General features: G+C 39.7%; 1 protein-coding gene across 3 annotated transcripts in view; it reads left to right on the top strand.

Moving 5' to 3' along the window:
* IGF2BP3 (insulin like growth factor 2 mRNA binding protein 3) overlaps nucleotides 1–20568 on the top strand; it is a 66224-nt gene that overhangs the window by 14204 nt on the left and 31452 nt on the right. For all 3 annotated transcript variants that reach the window (XM_081882095.1, XM_081882097.1, XM_081882096.1), the window contains exon 3: nucleotides 13625–13673. In XM_081882095.1, coding sequence (XP_081738221.1) covers nucleotides 13625–13673 — 49 coding nt within the window. The remainder of the gene's footprint in view (nucleotides 1–13624; nucleotides 13674–20568) is intronic.

Here is a 20568-nt window from a genome sequence, read left to right as displayed (position 1 = left end):
GTTGTCTGTAGCTTTTCTTCTTCCATTTCTTTGTTTGGCTTCTGTTTATGTATTGCTTCTCAAGTTGTATATATAGTAAATAAACCACTTTTCCCAGAATAAGAATCAGTGGTTGAGAAACCTTTTTAATTTGTGCTAATGTTAAGGAGGTGAATATGGTTTGTATTGTATTACAATACATAAATTGGCTAAGAGATTGATGAAAGATTGATACGTGTGTGTCTTTCAGCAGTAGGCAACTGGGGATCACCTGGAATTAGGCTAATGCTGCAAACTTTAGTGCAGTAAATACATGCATGCAGTGGAAAGACTAATGTAACATTAGAATATTAATGCTATTGTGCTATCACCCCCCCCCCATTGGCTAGAGAAACAGGGTGCATAGTTTCTTGGTGTGCTCTGCAGTCTTGGTTCTCTGTAATAACACTGTCATTTGTATGCAAAACAGACTAGCTTTGACCATTTTGGGCTAGGAGAACTTAACATTACTACACAGAGGAAACGCTGAAATACTTGCAACTGATGCCTACTGTATTTAGCACCCCTAGCCTTCACATTTAGGCTAGCGTTTGCACAGAGAGAAGTAGGCAAACAGTATTTTAATGAAAAATATGTCATTATCCCATTTGCATTTTGTGTGTCCTTTTCCCTGTAAAGAAATTATCAAATATTGGCAGGGCCCTTTCAGTATGTTTGATGACAATTGAGGCAGTGTTCAATTCTTGCTATTCTCCCCCAACACCAAAAATTGTAATTTTAGTAATTATGGTGTTCCCTGTTGGTATTGAGTTAACATCCAGTTTTCAATAAAATGATTGTTATCCATTTCTTATTCCATCAAAACTCATTAGCTTTGCCATTTATTCTTTGTGTCAGGTAGCTCCAAAAAGTTATCTGAAGGTTTCACTGTTGTTCCTGTATATAATAGAAATGAAATAAATATTTAAATTCTACCCTTCAGATAGTTTAAAAGCGACAGACGACTCCAGTCATTCATATGCCCCAAATCTTTGTAGTTGTTATAATTATGTGTTTAAGGAAAGCACCATTTAATTTTTTTTGCACTGCATCTCCATACAAATGATACCTTTTTAAAATTGGGCATTTCATGGTTTTAAATGGCAAAACAGCTTCTGGAATGTGCTTCTGTTTGATTTCAGTCAGCCTTCCAGTTATAGCAAAGTGCAAGCTAAGCTAAGGTTTTGGTGATAGTGACAATGCAGTTGCATGTGTATTAAAACGTAGTTTAATCTTATTTTTAAGGTATAGAGCCAGCACTAGTATCTTTACCTGGGTTAACAAGAAAACTATACCTCTGTTAGAATACACATTTCACAGTATTTAATGTCCTTAGTTCAGATTTGTGCTTTCCCACGATAACTCTATATGAAACATTTTGGAAAGGGGATATTGCCACTTGGTGAAGAGCTTGCAGTGTTGCTTGTTTTTATGCTGTGTAAAGTTCTCAAAATGTAGATTGAAACTATGTTGGCCATAAATTGAGTGCCTTTCTTCCATCCAGCCCCCTAAAAATAGGTTAAAGAAACAAGAAGCCCAAAATGGATAACATTCAGTTTCAGGATTGGGCCCCAAAAGGGTTCAGTTGGGCTGGACATAAAAAGGTATTGAAATGATTTTTGGGGAGCTTCACTATAAAGATGTAAGACAAAAATAAATTGTTTTTTAGATTTTGCTTATGGATAAAATTGTTCCTAATGTGTCTTCAAATTGTTTATCATTTCCCACCTCCATTTAGCCTGTTATCTGACTGAATGATTAGTGACTGGTTATACCCCCATTGTGACAACATTCCTGGTGTAAAACAATACTATGTCTTCCCACCCCACCCCCTTGCAAATCTGTCAGCACAGTTCCTTCCAATTACATGGGCCTTAAAATGGGGTTGTCAGTAACTTGTGGAATTAAGCTAGGCACTGTTTGTTTTATAGCTTATGATCCTAGTAAAATTATTAGCTGTAATGCAGGTCAGTCATGAATAGATATCAAAGAAAAAGCACCTTGGCAAAATACAACCAGATTTTAAATTAAAGCTCTTATTTATTCATCCTTTTTGAGGTTTTGTGTCTGCAAGCCCTTTTGATTCCTGTCCTTTTGGTTTGTTACTTGGTAAAGTACAGTGTCTAGTGCTATTTGCATTCATTTTCTTTTCCATATTTATAGAGCAACCAAACACTTTGGGTGGTTTGCAAGTAAAAATCAAAGCAATAAAATGTCCAGAAAAGCATTTACAGTTTTTGGGAGAAATCATTTGATTTCTCCCAGTGTTTTGTGGCCAGTTGATCTGAAGTGGCTCACAAGTTAGAAGCCTCTCAAATTATATAGAAATAGATCCAGGGTTTTTTGTGCAAGAGATATTTAAAATTATGGGGTGTTTGTGGGGGACGGGGGAGGAATTTGCTGTGGTAACTTTGTAGGTTCCAATTCACTAGCCTCATACATGCCCTAGGTTGTACTTCAGCATCCTTCTGCTTAAAAAGAATTGGGATTGGAGAGTTCTGGTAAAATCATTACCTCTGATTACAAGGTTGTCCTTTCTCTTCCCTTCCTTCCTCTACTCTGGCATTTTCAGTGTATGGTAAACTTTACACTATTTTCAGGTTTATCAGATACTTGTGTGCTGTGTTTTTTTTAGGGGTGTGATCTGAAGTGCCATGAAATGAAGTCCTTAATTTGGGATGGAGAACCTTGGACACATCCAGCTTTGCTGGACTCTTTGAATCCACTGCATGCCGGTACTAAATAAAATGTTTAATACCAACACTCTGAAGTGGGCGCAGAAACAACTGGAAATCAGTTTTTACACAAAGCATTGTCAATATACAGTGGTGCCCCGCAAGACGAACGCCTCGCAAGACGGAAAACCCGCTAGACGAAAGGGTTTTCCGTTTTGGAGGCGCTTTGCAAAACGAATTTCCCTATGGGCTTGCTTCGCAAGACGAAATGTCTTGCGAGTTCCTGCGGGCTTTTTTCCCCTTTTCCCCCTTTTCCTAAGCCGCTAAGCCGCTTATCAGCTGATCTGCTGATAAGCCGCTTAACAGCTGATCGCTAAAAGCCGCTAAACCGCTAATAGCGCTAATCCGCTAAGCTGTCAATGGGCTTGCTTCGCAAGACGTAAAAACCGCTATACGAAGAGCCTCACGGAACGGATTAATTTCGTCTTGCGAGGCACCACTGTATGACTGTATCAGCCAGTCCTTGTGGGCAATCTTGCCTCCTCCTCTTCAACGGGATGATGCTTCCAGACCACATCCACATGTACAGTACATTGCAATAGACCAAAAGGATAAGTGTAGCTAGGCTGTCTGTCCAATACAGTGGTACCTCTGGTTACGTCCTTAATTCGTTCCAGAGGTCCATTCTTAACCTGAAACTGTTCTTAACCTGAAGCACCACTTTAGCTAATGAGGCCTCCTGCTGCTGCCGTGCCGCCAGAGCACGATTTCTGTTCCCATCCTGAAGCAAAGTTCTTCACCTGAGGTACTATTTCTGCGTTAGCGGAGTCTGTAACCTGAAGCGTATGTAACCCGAGGTACCACTGTAGATTTGTAGTTGGTATTGAGTCACAGAGCCCAGATCACCCTCAATACAGTGGTACCTCGGGTTACTAACACTTCAGGTTACAAACTCCACTAACCCGGAAGTAGTACCTTGGGTTGAGAACTTTGCCCCAGGATGAGAACGGAAATCACGCACTTGCAGCAGGAGGCCCCGTTAGCGAAAGTGAGCCTCAGATTAAGAACAGATTCGGGTTAAGAACGGACCTCCAGATCAAATGAATTTCATAACCCAAGGTACCACTGTATATGGAAAAAGTATATGAATCTGATAAATGATACTTGAAAGCACTCACAAGTGTTTCAGAGAAGTAATATTTATTCAGATGAAACTGGCGATTTGTCCCATCAACAGATATTGGCTCAGTATCCAAGGTAATCGGTTGTCATGGGGAGATAAAGAATTTGGGTTTCTCTTGGAGGTTTAATGTTGCCAGCCAGTATCTCTCAGCTCTGGTTCCTCATCTGTAAAATTGTAATAATAGCCTAAATGTGGGGGCTCTTAACAGCTGCTGAGCTTTCTTGGTTTATTTCCCCTATGCAGTCAGTTCAAGATGACAGTTGTCGGCTGCTGCTGCTGCCCAAGGATAATGCTGGAAGTTGCCGGTCGTTTGGGAAGTTGGGGCCTCTTTTTGATTTATTATCAAGCTATATTGCAGTTGTTATTTTGGGGCATTTCATTGCATAGTCAACACTACGCCTTAAATACATTAACAGAAATGGGAGATGTGTATGATATACTTTAAGGAATTATTCACAAGAGACACCATATAAAAATTAATGCTTTAAAATTTACACACTTTTTCTGATATACTTTACATTAATTTTAAATTACTTATAAACAATATACATTGAAATGTCAGATCTTGGTTCATAGTGCAGTTGCTGATGGTTTTCTGTTGATTCATTGAATCTCCCAACTAACCTACTGTGGGAATTTTTAAATTCTTAATCATTAATGCTTACTCACAGATGCAAACATTGTTCTGTCTTTATTGATGGAACAAATTTTACTTTTAGTGTTTGATTCTGTTGCCACTTATCTGCATGCACATGGAAACTTTCTAGCTTCCCGTACGCTCCATTGCATGAGGAGTTGGTGCTAAAAGGGGGGGAAATCCTCCATACGTACCATGTTCATATAGGTACTTTGCTTATGTGCATGCTTACACAAATGTCCTCTCTGTATCTGGCATTTGTTTGCAACCTAAGAATTAAATAGAGATAAATTGAACTCACATGTAAAAACTTATCAATAAGATATTGTCAAGAAATAATTATTATGCAAAAAGTGTATTAATAGAAATAATTTATGTACCAAGTGGATTTAGATAAACTCAATAATAAGTAGTGGTAAAGCTAATGGATGATGTTTTGAATATGATCCTTTAAGTGTAGCCTCTGACCTGGTTTGAAAAAGTAGTCCTGTGATTTGAAATATCGCCATCTGGCACTTATATTACGACAACCTTAATGACTCTCAAAATGAAATTGTTAATGTTGAAGATTTTGGTTTTGGTGTGTATTCTTGGGTAATACTGGAAGCTTAAAGAAAAAATAAAATAATTAAAGCATTGCTTAGAATACTGCTTTTGTTAGCTAACATAGATCTGCAAGGCATCTTTTGTATACCAGCTCTACAGGAATTGAAGCTACCGTCAATCATGTAGTCTATTATGAATGTATAGTGATTGATAACTTAATGGTAAATGATGAAAATTCATTAAATGATCTACAAATTGGGAAGTGTCAGAAAGGTACCAGTTCATAGATATATTTACTTAATTGACTATGCTTGTGTGCTGTATGCAGTTAGGAAGCTGCTGTACTAGCTTCTAGAGTCCAGGGGAAAGGAATAGATAAAGGAAAGGTGAAGCATAAATAGCAGTGTTTCCTGGTTGATCAGATGAATGAATGTTCCCTGGAATTTTTATATATGTTACCCCATTCAGCAGCTGCTTGACTTGCTTAGCCTGTTGCTAAGAGGTTTGCTGGATTTTATGTATTGAGATGGGTTAAATAATTGATTGCTGAGGAAATGAAATCCAAGGATTTTAACCAGCAGAGGAGCAAAAGAGGAAATAGGTCTTGGAAGAGGAGCAGGTTAGCCCCTTCAGAAGAATACAGACATTCCCACAATCATGACCACCACTGCAAGAGGCAAGAGCTACTTTTATGATTTTAAGCACAGGAGGGATCCATCTAGCAGCCTTTCTAGAGATTTGCATCATTCCTGTTGTGGCCCAGTTTTTAGGCATCTAGAAGAGCATGGTCATCATCCCCAAAGTCTCAATTTATTCCCAGTAAGTGTACCGAGTAATGGAATGGCACCCCTGTCAATGCGTTTCCCTTCTGAGCTAGATACTTCTATCATCTCTTAAAACCAGAAGAAGGATGAGTGGTAAGGGTTCATTAATGCACTTGCTGCTTGCAGGTCCATCTTTTAACATGGCATGTATAATGAGAGGAAGAATGCTCACACTTCCCTCAACTCTGCCAAAGGGAGAGGTGGCACTGTTTTCTGAATGTCTGCAAGGTTTAATTTTATGGGAACAATCCCTTGCCTTTCCTACCCTTTCGAGTTGTGACCTCCTAGGGCACAGAAGTGGTCCTCTCTTCCTTTAAGGTAGATGTAAGCTTTTGGTTGGTTTAACACTTTCTCTGCAAAGTAGAATCAGACTAGTTAGAGGGAGCATTCAATTCCAAGGTTCATTTCTGCTTCCTCGCATAATGTCAAGCCATGGTTTTGTGTTGCATCTGAACCATCACATTGGATACAAGATTGCTGATGATATTTTTTATGTTTTATGTGTTTACTAGTGGGGATTTTAGTGATTTGCCTTGACTTTTTAAAACATAAATTACCACACTCTAAACTAACTAGATGGAAAACTGAATCACGCATTTTAGAATAAACCGTGAAAATAGACAGGAAATAACATTTCTTTCTCAGGAGTCGCAAGGGCAGTCTTTACAAGTGGAAAAGCACCACCTCCTCTTCAGGAAATTCCTTCCTTCCTTATTGGTGCTTTGTTATGGCTTGGAAGCAAGGTTGTTTCAGAGTTCTGTGGTAATTATTCCACTATTTTTCCTTCTCACCACCCCACCCTAAGCACTGTGCCCCTTTCCTCACTGGCCCACTGAGAGATTAGGGTTGGAGGAAACATGGAGGGACCCTTTGTTACAGGGTTTTAGGCCACAAAGGAAAGTTCCCACCCAACACTTCCTTTCCCCTGAGCTAGGAGGGTTGGGGCTTGACAGTTGAGGCATTGGATACATCATATCAAGAGAGGAGTAAGTGACAGTGGGAAGAGATGGGAAATCTCCTATGGTTGAGATAGGTTATAAAGGCACTTGGTATTGAAATTTGTAAAAGAGGCCCAGGAAAACTGTTGAATTGATAGTTTAACATAATCCCTGAACTGAAGTAGAGTTGTCTGTCTGTTTGTTGTAGTGCTTTGCACACTTTGGTGAAAAAGCAATCCGTATTTCTTAACGTGTAGATTCTCAAATATATGGTGGGGAAAATAGGATGTGAACCATTTTGCTGAAAATCAGAATTAAGAGTGGAAGGAAGATGATGCAGTGTTGATAGATTGCAATGTTTACCATAAACGATGTAAAGTTTTCTATCACTTTTTAAAGACTTGTTTCAGTTGTATTCCATTGTGGAAATTGGTAGGAAAATGCAAAGATATATTTAAGTACTTGGCACAAGAGTTGTAGCTGCTTTACTAAATCCTTTTGCTAAGTCACACTTGGGAATTAACAAATTATGAATGTAAGTTTTTATAGCCTAAGAAGTGTGAAGAACAGTTGGAAGTCGTTGTGCAATACTTTCAAATACACATGTTGTACAGAAGTTAATTTTTTAAAGACATAGGACGGCACTATTAAAAGCTTGACTCCTTACAAGCATGGGGAAGTTGGCAGGTCATGTGCAAGCAGCCTTCTTCAACCTGGTTCCCTCCAGAGTAAAAACAGTATTCAAAATATCTGGAGGGTACCAGGTTTAGAAATGCTGCTGTTCAATTTTCCTTCCATGTGTTGACCTCATTTTCACATCTAATTTTCATGAAGGAAGATACAACTTTTCTACTTGCATTCCATCTTGTATGGAATCCCCCCCCCCCCCCCGTTGCTTGGTTTTACTATAGAATAGTGTGGCTGGTATATTTTAGCTCTTAGCCAATATGGTTCAGAAGAAAAACATAGTTCCATGTACCCAAGGGAGGTTGTGGTTTTGTTTTTCAAACACCAGGCCACCTAGGAAGACACTTTTGAAATTGAACCAAAAGTGGTTGTTATGGGCAAGGGTCTACTTATTGAAAGGGGGAAAATCGCACTGGGCGTGTTCCAAACCCTTGGACATGTCTAAAATAGCTCTTTTGATCTCAGCCATGTTGTGCTAGTCATAATTGAGCATCCAAAATGGTTTGCGTGTGCCCAGCAGTACGTCAGTTTTTGTTTTGCATGTTTCTGGAAAGTTGTCTTTCAGTGCAGTCTTATGCTCCAGTGGTGGCTAATCTATGGCCCTTCAGATGATGTTGGACTTGGTCTTCCATCATCCCTAGACAGCATTACCAGCATAGAGAACTCCAGGTATACATGTGTACTCCATTAGCCTATTGAGTTCAGTGAGATTTACTGTAAAGGTGTAGACTGCTAACCTTTCTGGCCTCACAGACACATTTGGGATATTAGGAGGACCTAGCTACAAACATGAGCCTGATCAAACTGCAGGAGGCGGTGGAAGACAAGAGTGCCTGGCGTGCTCTGGTCCATGGGGTCACGAAGAGTCGGAAACAACTAAACAACAACAATGCCTCAGATCCGTTTTTGCACCATGGCAGTACTGAGCTGATCAGTGGTTTAATGGTTCAGCCAGTGGAGACAGATGTAATCTATTATTTGATTGGGTGAAGGATAGCTTATGCAGTTTCAAGAGCATCCATTTTATGAGAGCTGATGTGATTGTGCATTTGCATCCTTTCTGACACACTGTCCTTCTCGTCCTGTGGTACTCCGTTCCTGTCTCTCCACCCCTGCCCCTATTGCTCCCTTCCCAGTCTTACCAGATCAGTCTTATTTTCTTCCTGCCCTCTCAGTCATTCTGCATTCAGATTTAGCTGCTCGGATGCCAGTCAGCGCCTTGATAAAGCAGTTATGGAAGAGGAAGTGGGAGAGAGCATCACTCTTCTAGCTTCCTCCTTCAACCTTATGTGCAATATTAGCTACCTAATATTGAAACTAGAAGGCTAGTATAGAAGGTGGAAATTCTTAAAATAACCGTGTGAAATTTGTCCTAGCTGCTTTTGATTTTGGCATCTAAAAATACTTGTGTGGAAGAAAACTGCTATATTGTGTTTATTTTTGAAAGGACATTTCCAACACTATCACATGTATGTTTATTGAGAACTAAATTCTACTGTGTGCAGTAGGGCTTGCTACCAAAAAGAGGTGTGAAGGCTCAGGAGGAAAAAAACAGCAGTGGGGAGGAGTACCCCATGTTTTTTCTGAGACTTCTCCAACCTTTTCAATTGAAAAAATTGGAAATTTATGGGGATTGCTGTTGTTGTTGTTTAAAAAAATGAGAACCTGCCTGTTCTCTGGCAAGCAGGAATTATATTTATTGCCTTTTAAGAATAATGCACGATGCAAGCTCCCACTTGAATGGGTTTAAGTGGAAGCAATTCCTTCAGAAAGCAGGCTTGCATTCAGCAATAGTGAGTTGGTTGGTGCTTATCGCTGGGATTGGCAGCACTCTGGAGTTCCCTATCAGGAGCTCCCAAGTGCAAGCCCCAATTTTGGCAGGAATCTTCTTTTTAGCAAGGAGAACTGCTGTTTTGCATGTGCTGTATGAAGCTGTGCCTGCAAGGGAAGAAAGAAAAGAATCAAGAGCACGTTTAGAATGTGCCCTGATTCTTTGCTTTTGAAATTGGACCACCTGACATCATGGTGACATCAGATGATTGACAGGTGCGTCACCGTCGGGGTGGGGGGTATTGTGGATATTATATTCCAACCGCCGACCTTCTGATTGGCAAGCCCTAGGCTCTGTGGTTTAGACCACAGCGCCACCCGCGTCCCTACATACACATACACACACACACACACACACACACACACAACACATATATAATACATATCTAATATGCATTTGTTCACCTAGAGGGTACTGCTTTCATGAAAGGAGCAAAAGGGTGTTCTTGCTTGTGAATTGCTGCTTGTCTTCCTTTGGTGGCCATTTGATCTAGGGTCTTCTACTTTTTAAGTGTCTATTTTTTGCTACTTCTCAGACAGCAAAAAACTAAGATGCATGTGCCTCAGTACATAGGGTGCAGCTGCTCTCCGTTATTAAGTATATATATTCACAATTATGCTGATAAAGAACCCAAGGCATGTATACTTTTGAGGTTCTGTGCACACTTGCCTGGTAATAAGCTGAATTAAACAGAGTGCATCTTACTTCTGAGAAAACTTGCATAGATAGCTTTATACATCTCATAACCCAACTAGTACTATTGCACATGCCTAGATATAAATGATGTAGAAAAGCAGATTTAGGTTTCGTATGACAGTAAATACAGAATGTATTTCAATTTCCCCCTCAAATTAGTTTTTTCCCCTCAGAGGGCTGATGTGGCAGAAAAAACCCTTATTTTCTCATGTCTTCGAAGTTTCCGGAAATCTTAACATTTACACTTCCAGGTAAGCGTGCAGAGGATTGCAGCCCCAAGTGCTACTTAACAGGAAGAGTGACACTGTCCTTCAGCTATATTCAGCATAAAGTCTAAATACTTATTCTGTTATCAGACAAATGTTCTCAAGCCTAAGTATTTTGGTCAAATGCACCATGCACTCTAATTCACATGTGCACATTTCAGCTAATCCTACAGTCTTTCTGTTGAAAAGTATATACTGTCCTTGGTTACAAACTCAATTGAATTCTGCTGCTTTAAAGTAGTGTGAAAATTACAACCATGCATTAGTATTCTGATTATGTTCAAGTGTTTAGTAATGACATAATTCAAGCCACTAAAAGTTCAGTGCACAGTTGCTTCCATAAATTACTGTTATGCACCTTGGGTACATAGGCAAGTAGCTAATCTTACTGGGTAATATCTAGTGTAAGTCATACACAGTATAGACTTTTTGAAACCAGTGGATTTAAGTTACATATGGTCATTTTCAGTTTACTGATACCTGGCATATGAACTACCGCAGCTTACGCTGATTTTACTTATGTGATCATAACTTAATACGGATCCTCAATAAATAAATAAATAGGGGCGGGAGGTTATTATTTATTGGGCTCTGAAGGCTCTCGAAGGGCCCTGTGAGATCTCGTGGGAACCTCCCAGAGCATTTGCACAACCATCTCAGAACCCTGCAAACTTTTTGCACAGGGAAAAATTGCGCAAAAGAGCTTTATTTAAGTTATTCACCTTACTTACTAGGCTTTGGGAGGCTCTGAGTTCTTGGGTGGTGTGAGGAGTGCTGATTTTGCTTTTACACTCAACCCCTGGTGGCATAATCCTTGCCTAACTTATGATTGCACTGTACTTAAATACAAAGTCTAATTAAAAAAGCAAGTTATTGTAAAAAGGTTATTATATGTTAGGTGTTCTGTGCTGATACTGGGGATAGTGGACTGCCAGCAGTTATGAAAACTTCACCTCTCGAACACAACTGTTACCCTCTCAACTGGCATGTTTCCTCAGTAGCAAATTATATTGCCCAAATCTTTAGTTTTTGATTGCTTCTTTGTGGGCATGCCTTATACACTGTTAAGCATTGGCACAATAGTTTTGATAGAGGATTTATTTTTTTTATTATTATTTAAAATCATAATAGCACAAGTAAAGATACTGGATTCATTTAAAAGCAGTGGGTTTGGACTGCATCTTGTCTGCTGTCACACAGTCCATAAAACTAAATTGCTTGTGGTCAAGTTAGACATGAAATGTTTTAAAGCAAAATTAGAAGGAAGGTCCAAAAAGGACACCAAATAGTTAATGATGAAACTTCATTATGAAAGTTAAAACCTCTTTTGTAGGAAAGGAGAATTTATTCCATAGCATATCAAGCGGTAGTGCATGCATTTCCCTATGCTCATTTATGTAAGGCTGCTAGAATTTATGTTTAGGATTATTGCTATATCTTTTAAGGGGTATAGACCTTGGAATAGGAAAAAATGACATTGAAAGCAAAGCATATCTAGAACTTAACACATCTGTTAGGAAATTCTCCTTTCAGCAATTCTTGCCCAAGAAAAATTTCTGTTGGGTTGTATGTAGTGGAAAAAGCTATTACTGCATCCCTGCAATATAACAAACTAGAATCACATATTTTTTAAAATAAAACTTTTCCAGGTTCTTCATTTATAACAGCCCTCCCAACTGAGTGCCCCCAGATGCTGTTGGACACAACTGCCATCCCTGATTACTGGCCATGCTGATGGGAGTTGTAGTTTGAAAAGGCTGGATGTATAGCGATTCACCTAATGCAATTTCCTGATGCACCTTAAACACTAGTGTTTGTTGTACCATATAACCTTTCATTGGTTTACATTCCTTTTCATTAGTGTAATCCATGAAAACCTAGGCCATAATTAATGTCTTAGTCTTCAAGGTGCCACAAGATTTTAGTTGTTTTCACCTAAATCCAGTTGATGAGTGAGCAGTTCTTACGTAACTTTAAACCACAGTTTAAAATACAAAGTATGGCTTAATGTGCAAAAGGGCTTTGCTTCCACCACATTTCTGACTGTGCCACACAGGGAGGGAAGCAAGTGAACCCTAAACAAATCAAGTGTCTTTTAGGTCCTGTGGGCTCATCATTTGTTTCTCCCCAAAGAAACAACGAGAAGTCAACATGTTATGAGTGATAAGCATTTCATGGCAACAAGGCTTTGACTTGTTTCCTTTCTCTCGTGTGGCATAGTCGAAAGTGAGGGAAGAGTGAATTGCTCAAGCACATTGACCATAGTTTATTTTGTATGAGTTGTATACGACTAAGTCATACTCATTTAAGTCAGTGGATATGACAAACTTAAGTTCATTGAATTCAGTGGTTCTACTCTTAGTATGACTTAGTTGGTTTAACTTTTTGTGAACCACACCAACATAACATTTGCAGTACAATCCTATGTCTGTCTGAAAAGAATTAAGTCTCGTTGATCTCAGTGGGACTTATTACTGAGTACGTGTATAGGGTTGTTGCCTTGATTATATTTATTGCATTCTATTTTTTTGTCTATCTCAAGAAATCTCCTTAATTGTGAATTTTCTGAGTTCTTGTATGTATAGCCTTTCTAGCTTTGAGGAAGTACATACACTTCCCATGTGATGTACAGAACCCTTTTTATCTGTACATTGCTGAAGATCCCAAGGTTATGTAGCATTCTGGGTGTGCATTTATTCTTCTTCAGGTGAAAAGGAATGAGAGGTGAAGAGACAAAAGGTTTGGCTATTATTCCATTCCAGATGCCACTGGGCCTTGTTTATACTATTACAAAGCAAATGCTTTCATTGCAAGATAGATGAGTGAGGGCCAATATATCTTTGAAACAAAGGTGACAATATAACAGCTAGTCAAGATTTCAGAAGCATGGAATCTTAGGAATTCAAGTGCTAATTAAACTGACCATGGTTTTAAAATTTACATTTTCTTTCTCTCATGCACCATTTTGTGAAGTTTCAAATTTGGGGATAGTTTTTACAAGTCTAAAAATAATGCCACCATATTTAAACAGTATGATAGGAGACACAATATTCTTGAAGCAAAGATGTTTCACGTGTTAAGAAATGCTTCAATGTGCCAAGAAAATACTGTGAAGAGGAGCGGTTTTTTTAGTAGTATCATCTTCAATTGACTCTTACTGGTGAGCATAAGGTATATAATTATTTGTAGGCATATAATGAAATTATTTTGTGATAATTGCTTCTTACTATAAAACTCGTTTTGACCTAGTAATTTTCAGAGATGTGTTATGGAGTGTACATTTTTTTGTGTTTAAATAACAGGCTCTCTCTCTCCATCCCCAGGAGTCGAAAACTTCAAATCAGAAATATCCCGCCACACTTGCAGTGGGAGGTAGGCATTCATCTTTGTTTTCAACCTGTTTTAAGAGGATAAATTGGTGCTTTGTTTTTCACCTTTTGCCTCTATTCGCCCTCTCCCTTGTTTTCTCACTCCTTTTTCTTGGTCTTCTAACACATGCAAATTGTTGGCAAGAGCAATTTTGTTCTTTGAAGGATAATTTGCAAAACTGAATAACAGAACCTTCCAAATATTTCTTAACAGCTGCTGTTAATGTTAGGCAGTTGGAGATATATTTCAGGGTTCTACAGTACATTTTCAGGTGACTAGCAATTTCCTGATTCATTTTATGTCTCAAAAGCTGATCTGAGCCTCTCTTCTCTGTATAAACATTAAAATTTTAGCAACTTTTAGAAATAGAAACTCTCTAGCTTTTTCTTGTAATTCTTCTGCCACTAGTTATTCCCATAGCAGCACATCATAATTTCAGAAGCTCTATAATAACTAGGTAACAGAATATAGATTATTGTAAAAACGTGTCTTTTTATTTGTGCCTCTTAACCTTAATATGCCAGGGACTCAGGTGGCGCTGTAGTCTAAACCTCAGAGCATAGGGCTTGCCGATCAGAAGGTTCGCGGTTCAAATCCCCGCGATGGGGTGAGCTCCCGTTGCTCAGTCCCAGCTCCAGCCAACCTAGCAGTTTGAAAGCATGTCAAAGTGCAAGTAGATAAATAGGTACTCCTCTGGCGGGAAGGTAAACGGCATTTCCGTGCGCTGCTCTGGTTCGCCAGAAGTGGCTTAGTCATGCTGGCCACATGACCCGGAAAGCTGTCTGCGGACAAAACGCCGGCTCCCTCAGTCAGTAAAGCGAGATAAGCGCCACAACTCCAGAGTCGTCAATGACTAGACTTAACAGTCAGGGGTCCCTTTACCTTTTTTAACCTCAATATAGTTAGATATAAACAAGCCCCTTACTGCTGCAATTTGATGACACACACATGAATTGTATAAACAATTGATCAAGCAGAGGTTTGTGTAGAGAAGATGCTCAAGAACTGGCAGTATTTTTAAAGCCAAAATTAATCAATATATGTATATTAACTTACAAACTTTTGTGCCACTCTTTAGTATAATATTTCCAATATGACTTTTAACACAAAACAGCAGATAAAATAGCAGGATTAACTTGTAAAAATTTTAAAGGCCTGGGGAAATAAGAAGGTCTTTGCTTGATGCAAGTAGGATATTGAAAGAGGTATAACACAAACCCCCACCTCACCCTTCAGGGAAGAATTTACATGTGGGGTGCCACAACTATAAAAGCCCTTTCCTTAGCCACTACCTGTGTTGCAACTTCCCTCAGTAATGATGGGAGAGATGTAATGTGACTGGATTTCTTTTAGTGTTTTTAAAATGTACACTCTCTCTGTGAGAAAACTTAAAAGGTCTGTTATTATCTCTTAATAACAAGCAGCAAGGTATGACAGTTATGTGAAAGGAGAATTTGTCCTCACCCAGAGAATCAAAGTAAGGATGAGGCACTTTCAGAATAAAACTAGAATTTTATTTACATACAGATGATGAGGGTTATATCTTAATAATTACTCTAATAGGCACAACATAGGGACGCGAGTGGCGCTGTGGGCTAAACCACAGAGCCTAGAGCTCCTGTTGTTCGGTCCCAGCTTCTGCCAACCTAGCAGTTTGAAAGCATGTCAAAGTGCAAGTAGATAAATAGGTACCGCTCTGGCGGGAAGGTAAACGGCGTTTCCATGCGCTGCTCTGGTTTGCCAGAAATGGCTTAGTCATGCTGGCCACATGACCCAGAAGCTGTCTGCGGACAAATGCCAGCTCACTCGGCCTATAGAGTGAGATGAGCACCACAGCCCCAGAGTCGTCTGCGACTGGACCTAATGGTCAGGGGTACCTTTAATAGGCACAACACTTTGTTTCAGATGCATGTTCTTTACAGAGATAGCTAAAAATATCCTTAAAATTATCACTTTAAACCTGTCTCTGAATTGACTAATGACTCTTAGAACTTCTTGTAGGATCTTTGCCTTACCCTCAGGGATACAATCTGGGTTGCCCTGTCTAGCTAATCCCTAATTCAGCCCTAACAAGGCTCAAAACAGATCCCTAAATAGGCACTTACCGAGTCCTAACTAACTGACAAACAAGCCCTATTTGAATGTTTAATGGTTCAAACTTTAGCTCACTATTCTCTCCTGATTGGTTTCTGGGCTGATCCAACGTCTCTCTGTTATCACAACCTGCCTCACCTTAGAGAGCAAGATCTCCTGGAACAGGCAGGGTTATGTCCGAAAAGGCTTTGTCACTGACATCTCTTGGCTTTCTAGGCTGGATCTATGAGCATTCCCCAGACTGCAGAAATGATCCTTTAGCTGGGGTGGGGGTGGGGGTGGGGGTGGTTACAACCCTGTCTGAACACAGTGAACACTACTACCCAAACCAACTGCCCACTAACGGTAGTCACCGTTTTGAATGCACAGAGAGAAGAAAAGCATATCTGTTCCCTTTTGGGGTTACCAGCAGCTAAATCTCATATTAAATTCATAGTATAAAACATGGGTGTTCAATCTTACTTAGTAGTGATCCACATTTTGTAGGGTTTTCTACAAGTTTATTCAAAACATTGTCTCCTTAAAAAGATATTTTGAGGCAGCCAGCTTGTACTGTACTAAGAAGGACTTATTTGAAGGACTGCCTGCAGTCCTTATTGTAACCTGCCTGCGCATTGAGATCAGCCCCAGAGGCCCTGCTTATGATCCTGCCTGGCAGGCATGAGAGATGGGGCCTTTTCTGTGGTGGTTTCCATGTTGTGGAACTCTCTTCCCTCAGATCTGCATGATCTCTGCACTGTGGGTTTTTAAAACGGTGTATAAAAAGTAATATATATATTTTAAAATGTCTTTTATTAAAAAAAATATGTTTGCAGAGCTATCTTTTGTTAGTTGCTGTACTGTTTGAATTGGCATTTTAATGACTGAGTGATGTTGCCTTTGTTAATTTGGATTATTTTAGATCACTGTATTTATAGCGTTGTAAGCAGTTTTCAGTGGGTTATTCCCCCAAAGGCAGCATGTGGATTACTTCATAAGTAAATAGAGAAAATAAACCACCTTTGCTATGGTTCTTTGTGGTAATTGGCAGGGATGGGGCAGTTGCTTGCTGTGGTTAACATGTGCAGTTACTAAACATGTGTATCTGATATTTCTAACACAAGGTTGCCATATGGGGTCAGCTTGGCTTGATTGTGACATTTGCTTAAACCTTGATGCCCTTGGTGGATAAGGTCTAGAATTTCTTGCCTTGTAGATTGTGGTTCAGAAAAACCAAAAATAAAATACATTTCCATTTTGTTATTAGGCCTTCCAATTCACTCACTTCTCCATGGTCAGGAAAGTACTTTCTAGCCATCTCTGACACATTGCTGGTATTTGATCTGATATAGTATAAAAAGTTGTGAAGTTCTGGAGCACCATGAATAGTTGTTTTGATCTAGTGAAACTGACTTACAGATGGTAATAGAGAAGCATGTACAGCACAAATGTAAGCCTTAACCTCTTTCTCTAACTTGTGTTTACTTACATTGTGTGGCAAAGTATCTGCTGTGAGGAGCTCTTTTCCAGGAACATACTGTGCTACTGGGTTGAATCATTCTTCTTAGAAGATGTTGGCATCATAATTGTACTTGGTTCAAATAATTTGTTTTCATCAAGGTCACCAAAGGTTTATAGCCTGTGATGAGTCATGTCCCTTTATCCTTTCCAGCTTCATTTTCACCTTGTGTGGGGTAAGGGATTGAGGATTCCACAGGGTGTTTGTACACAGCATGGTTTGTCATAAGGGCTTAAAACAATGTCCATAAGATCGGCTTTTAGGAGTGTAGATTAGTGTCGCCAAAACATTCAGTTTACTCCCATTGTTTTCAGCAGTTCATTCTAGCAGTTACTCCACAACTTAGTAGATTGATTTTTTGTTTCTAGGTTATGACCTTGTATCACATGCATGTTGAACACAAAAATCCCCTGCTGATAGCTTCTTTGTGTGGTATCCCAATAGTAGTAGTAGTAGTATTTTAAAAATTGTACCCCCACCCATCTGACTGGATTGCCCCAGACATTCTGGGCAGCTTCCAACATATATAACAACTTAAGAGATTGTAGGTGATCTCTTCCTTGTGCATGTCTGAAGGGTTCTGAAATCCTATGTACATATTCTGATGTCTGCTCCTGAATTTATTTTTAAATAAGTTGTTATACCAACAATAGGTAGGTTTGTTCTCCAGGGATAGTGCCTTTATCAAATATGATGCCGTAGGAAAAACTTGACACACTACATTATTAGACTAGCACATGGGAGTAGGCGTAGGGTTAGGAGTACAGTCACAGGTATACTTGCTCAGCCAGTGCTCAAAATTCCCCAGGTGCGTTTTGCTACTGGCGTGGGTCCAGTTGCAACCAAGTGGAGATTTCTGGGCACCCAGTTAGCAACTGACTTCTTCATCGAGCCAGCTGACTCACGCACAGTCCTCCATCACCACATCAAGGAAAGTAAGGGCAGAGCTGAGTACAGATCTATTTGACACTGCTGCAACCTTTCCACAGGCCACCCAAATGGAACTAACGAACTACAGTTTAAAAACCTCTGCCTTAATCCATAGTTAATACCATTTCCCTTTCCACTGTGCATGTTTCTCCTTTTTGCATGCTGGGACAAGTGAATTGTTGAAAGAACAGGCTACAGTCAAGCAATGTAGTTGAGACCATAGAATTGCAGTGTTGGAAGGGACCCTAAGGGTCATCTGGTCCAACTCCCTGGCAAATAGACATTCTGGTGTGGTGACTGTAATCTAGGTTTAAGATGCCATTTTGCGCCTAGTTTATAGATATATGAGTTTCTAACACTGCTTGCTCTGGGCCTTGGAGGGCTAAGCTAGCCAGAGGGCCACGTCAAGGGCCTGCCAGACTTAAGCTATTCATGCCACAAATACCCCGTTTCTCCCATACGCTCCCAGCCTCATACCATGATTTAACAAGGTTAGAAAGTAATATAAAAAATAGGTATATTTGTGGCATAAAGCTATACATTGCATACAAAGCTGGTGCAATATCTATAAAGAACTCAAACATTTTAAAGCTTTCCTCCCAAAGGAAGGGAACCTTTGACTCAAACCCTTAATTTCTGCAGACAAAGTACAATAATAATGGAATGACAGATTTCATTAAGTCAACAGCAGATTTCTGCTCTTAATTTTCATCAGCCCCATACTTACCACATCACACTACAGTGCTCAGTGCTTCGGTCTCGCCATCGATTCCCCACTTCTTGGTTATAATTCAAGCTTTCCTTCCAACTATTCAGTCCCTTTCATATTCCTTCCTGTGCACCATGCCAGCCCCCCCCCCCCCAGTCCCCAGTATTATGTAGTTCTGACATGTTGCCAAGCTTACTGAACTTCTCATTCTGCCTAATGCGCACAGCAGTAGAAGGAAAATAGTTTGATGGTATATGTCAAGACTCCTGGATAAGGGGCAAATCCAGATGCAATGGCGTAATGATAATAGAAGTGCAGTGAAATACCTGATATTGAAATTAATGGTGTGAGAGGAGATATATGACTTTTGAGAGTGAATGGGAAATGGACATGGAATATTGCTGTACATACAAATCAGATCTGATTTTTTTTAAAAAAATAAATTGTTCATTATACTTATGCCATAAACAAAATGCTTAAGAAATGCCAAAGTTTTTTTAAAAAATAATTTTTATTAAAGATTTTCATGAACTACAAAGAACTTTCAATTTCTTTCTCTTTTTTTGATCAGATTATAAAGTATTTTGGTACGTTCAATGTAAAATGTAAAACAATATGTTTCTAAAGGTAGGGGAAGAGGGGTTTTCACGTCGCTGTCAATTCTGTATATTTGTTGGTTTATATTGGCGAAGAGAGAAGATTTGGAGGGGGAGCAGGGCATGTTTGTTTGCCTTTAATTGCCTTTGATTAACCGTAGTGAGATTTGTATGTGTTTGCGGAAGGGGGATATGGAATATTGGGTCAAGTTAACCATATTGATCAGTATGCTGGTGGAAGATCCCTGCTATTACTTTTGTCAGTTTGAGCCATACCGGAGTGAATGTGTCATCTTTCTTTTGTCCTCAGGTCAGTTTTAGTCTGTTGGTTAACTTTTCTAACAAGGCCATTTCCCATACAATTGGTACCAGTGGTCCATGCTTACTCCAGACAAGTCACTTCAGTGTCTTAACTATGACGTTTCTGGCTGCCAAGAGTAGGTAGGTTATAAGGTCTTTATGGTGCAAGTGAGCATTATTGTCTTGGAAAATATTTAATAGGGCCAATTCTGGGGTAGGTTCTAATAAGTGTTTAGTTGTGTTACATACTTTTTGTAGGACTGCTGTCCAAAAGGGTTGGATTCGGGGACGTTGCCACCACATGTGGAGGCATGTGCCTGTATAAGTACAGCCTCTCCAGCATTTTGGTAAGCTTCCTGGATGTATTACAGTGGTACCTCCAGTTTCGCCTCGCACTGCTGCCATGCAACTTCTGCTCGCATCCCGGGGCAAAGTTTGCAACAAGGGGATCTACTTCTGGGTTAGCGGAGCTCGTAACCCGCCGCATTCGCAAGGAGGATGGTACGTAACACAAGGTTCCACTGTAATGCCAATTTCCTCAGTGTCAGATGCTATTGCTAAGTTTTAAAACAAGTTTCCTTCTTTTGGCTGAGATTTGAAGGGAGATTTGGAACACATTGGGTAGAGTTTATTTTGTAACCTTTGTCATGTTCCCATTGTTTTTTAATAGTGTCAGGTGATATTGTGGGGTTATGGAGCGGTATATCGTGGATACCATCCCCTTACTATGTCCATCTGCCGACAAAAGAAGGCTTTCAAAGGTGGTCAAGG

The sequence above is a fragment of the Podarcis erhardii genome (genome assembly GCF_964252035.2).
Source record: "Podarcis erhardii genome assembly, chromosome: 12".
In the NCBI taxonomy this organism is placed as follows: Eukaryota; Metazoa; Chordata; class Lepidosauria; order Squamata; family Lacertidae; genus Podarcis; species Podarcis erhardii.
The sequence above is the reverse complement of the archived record's forward strand: the minus strand, read 5'-3'. Positions and strand labels throughout refer to the sequence as shown.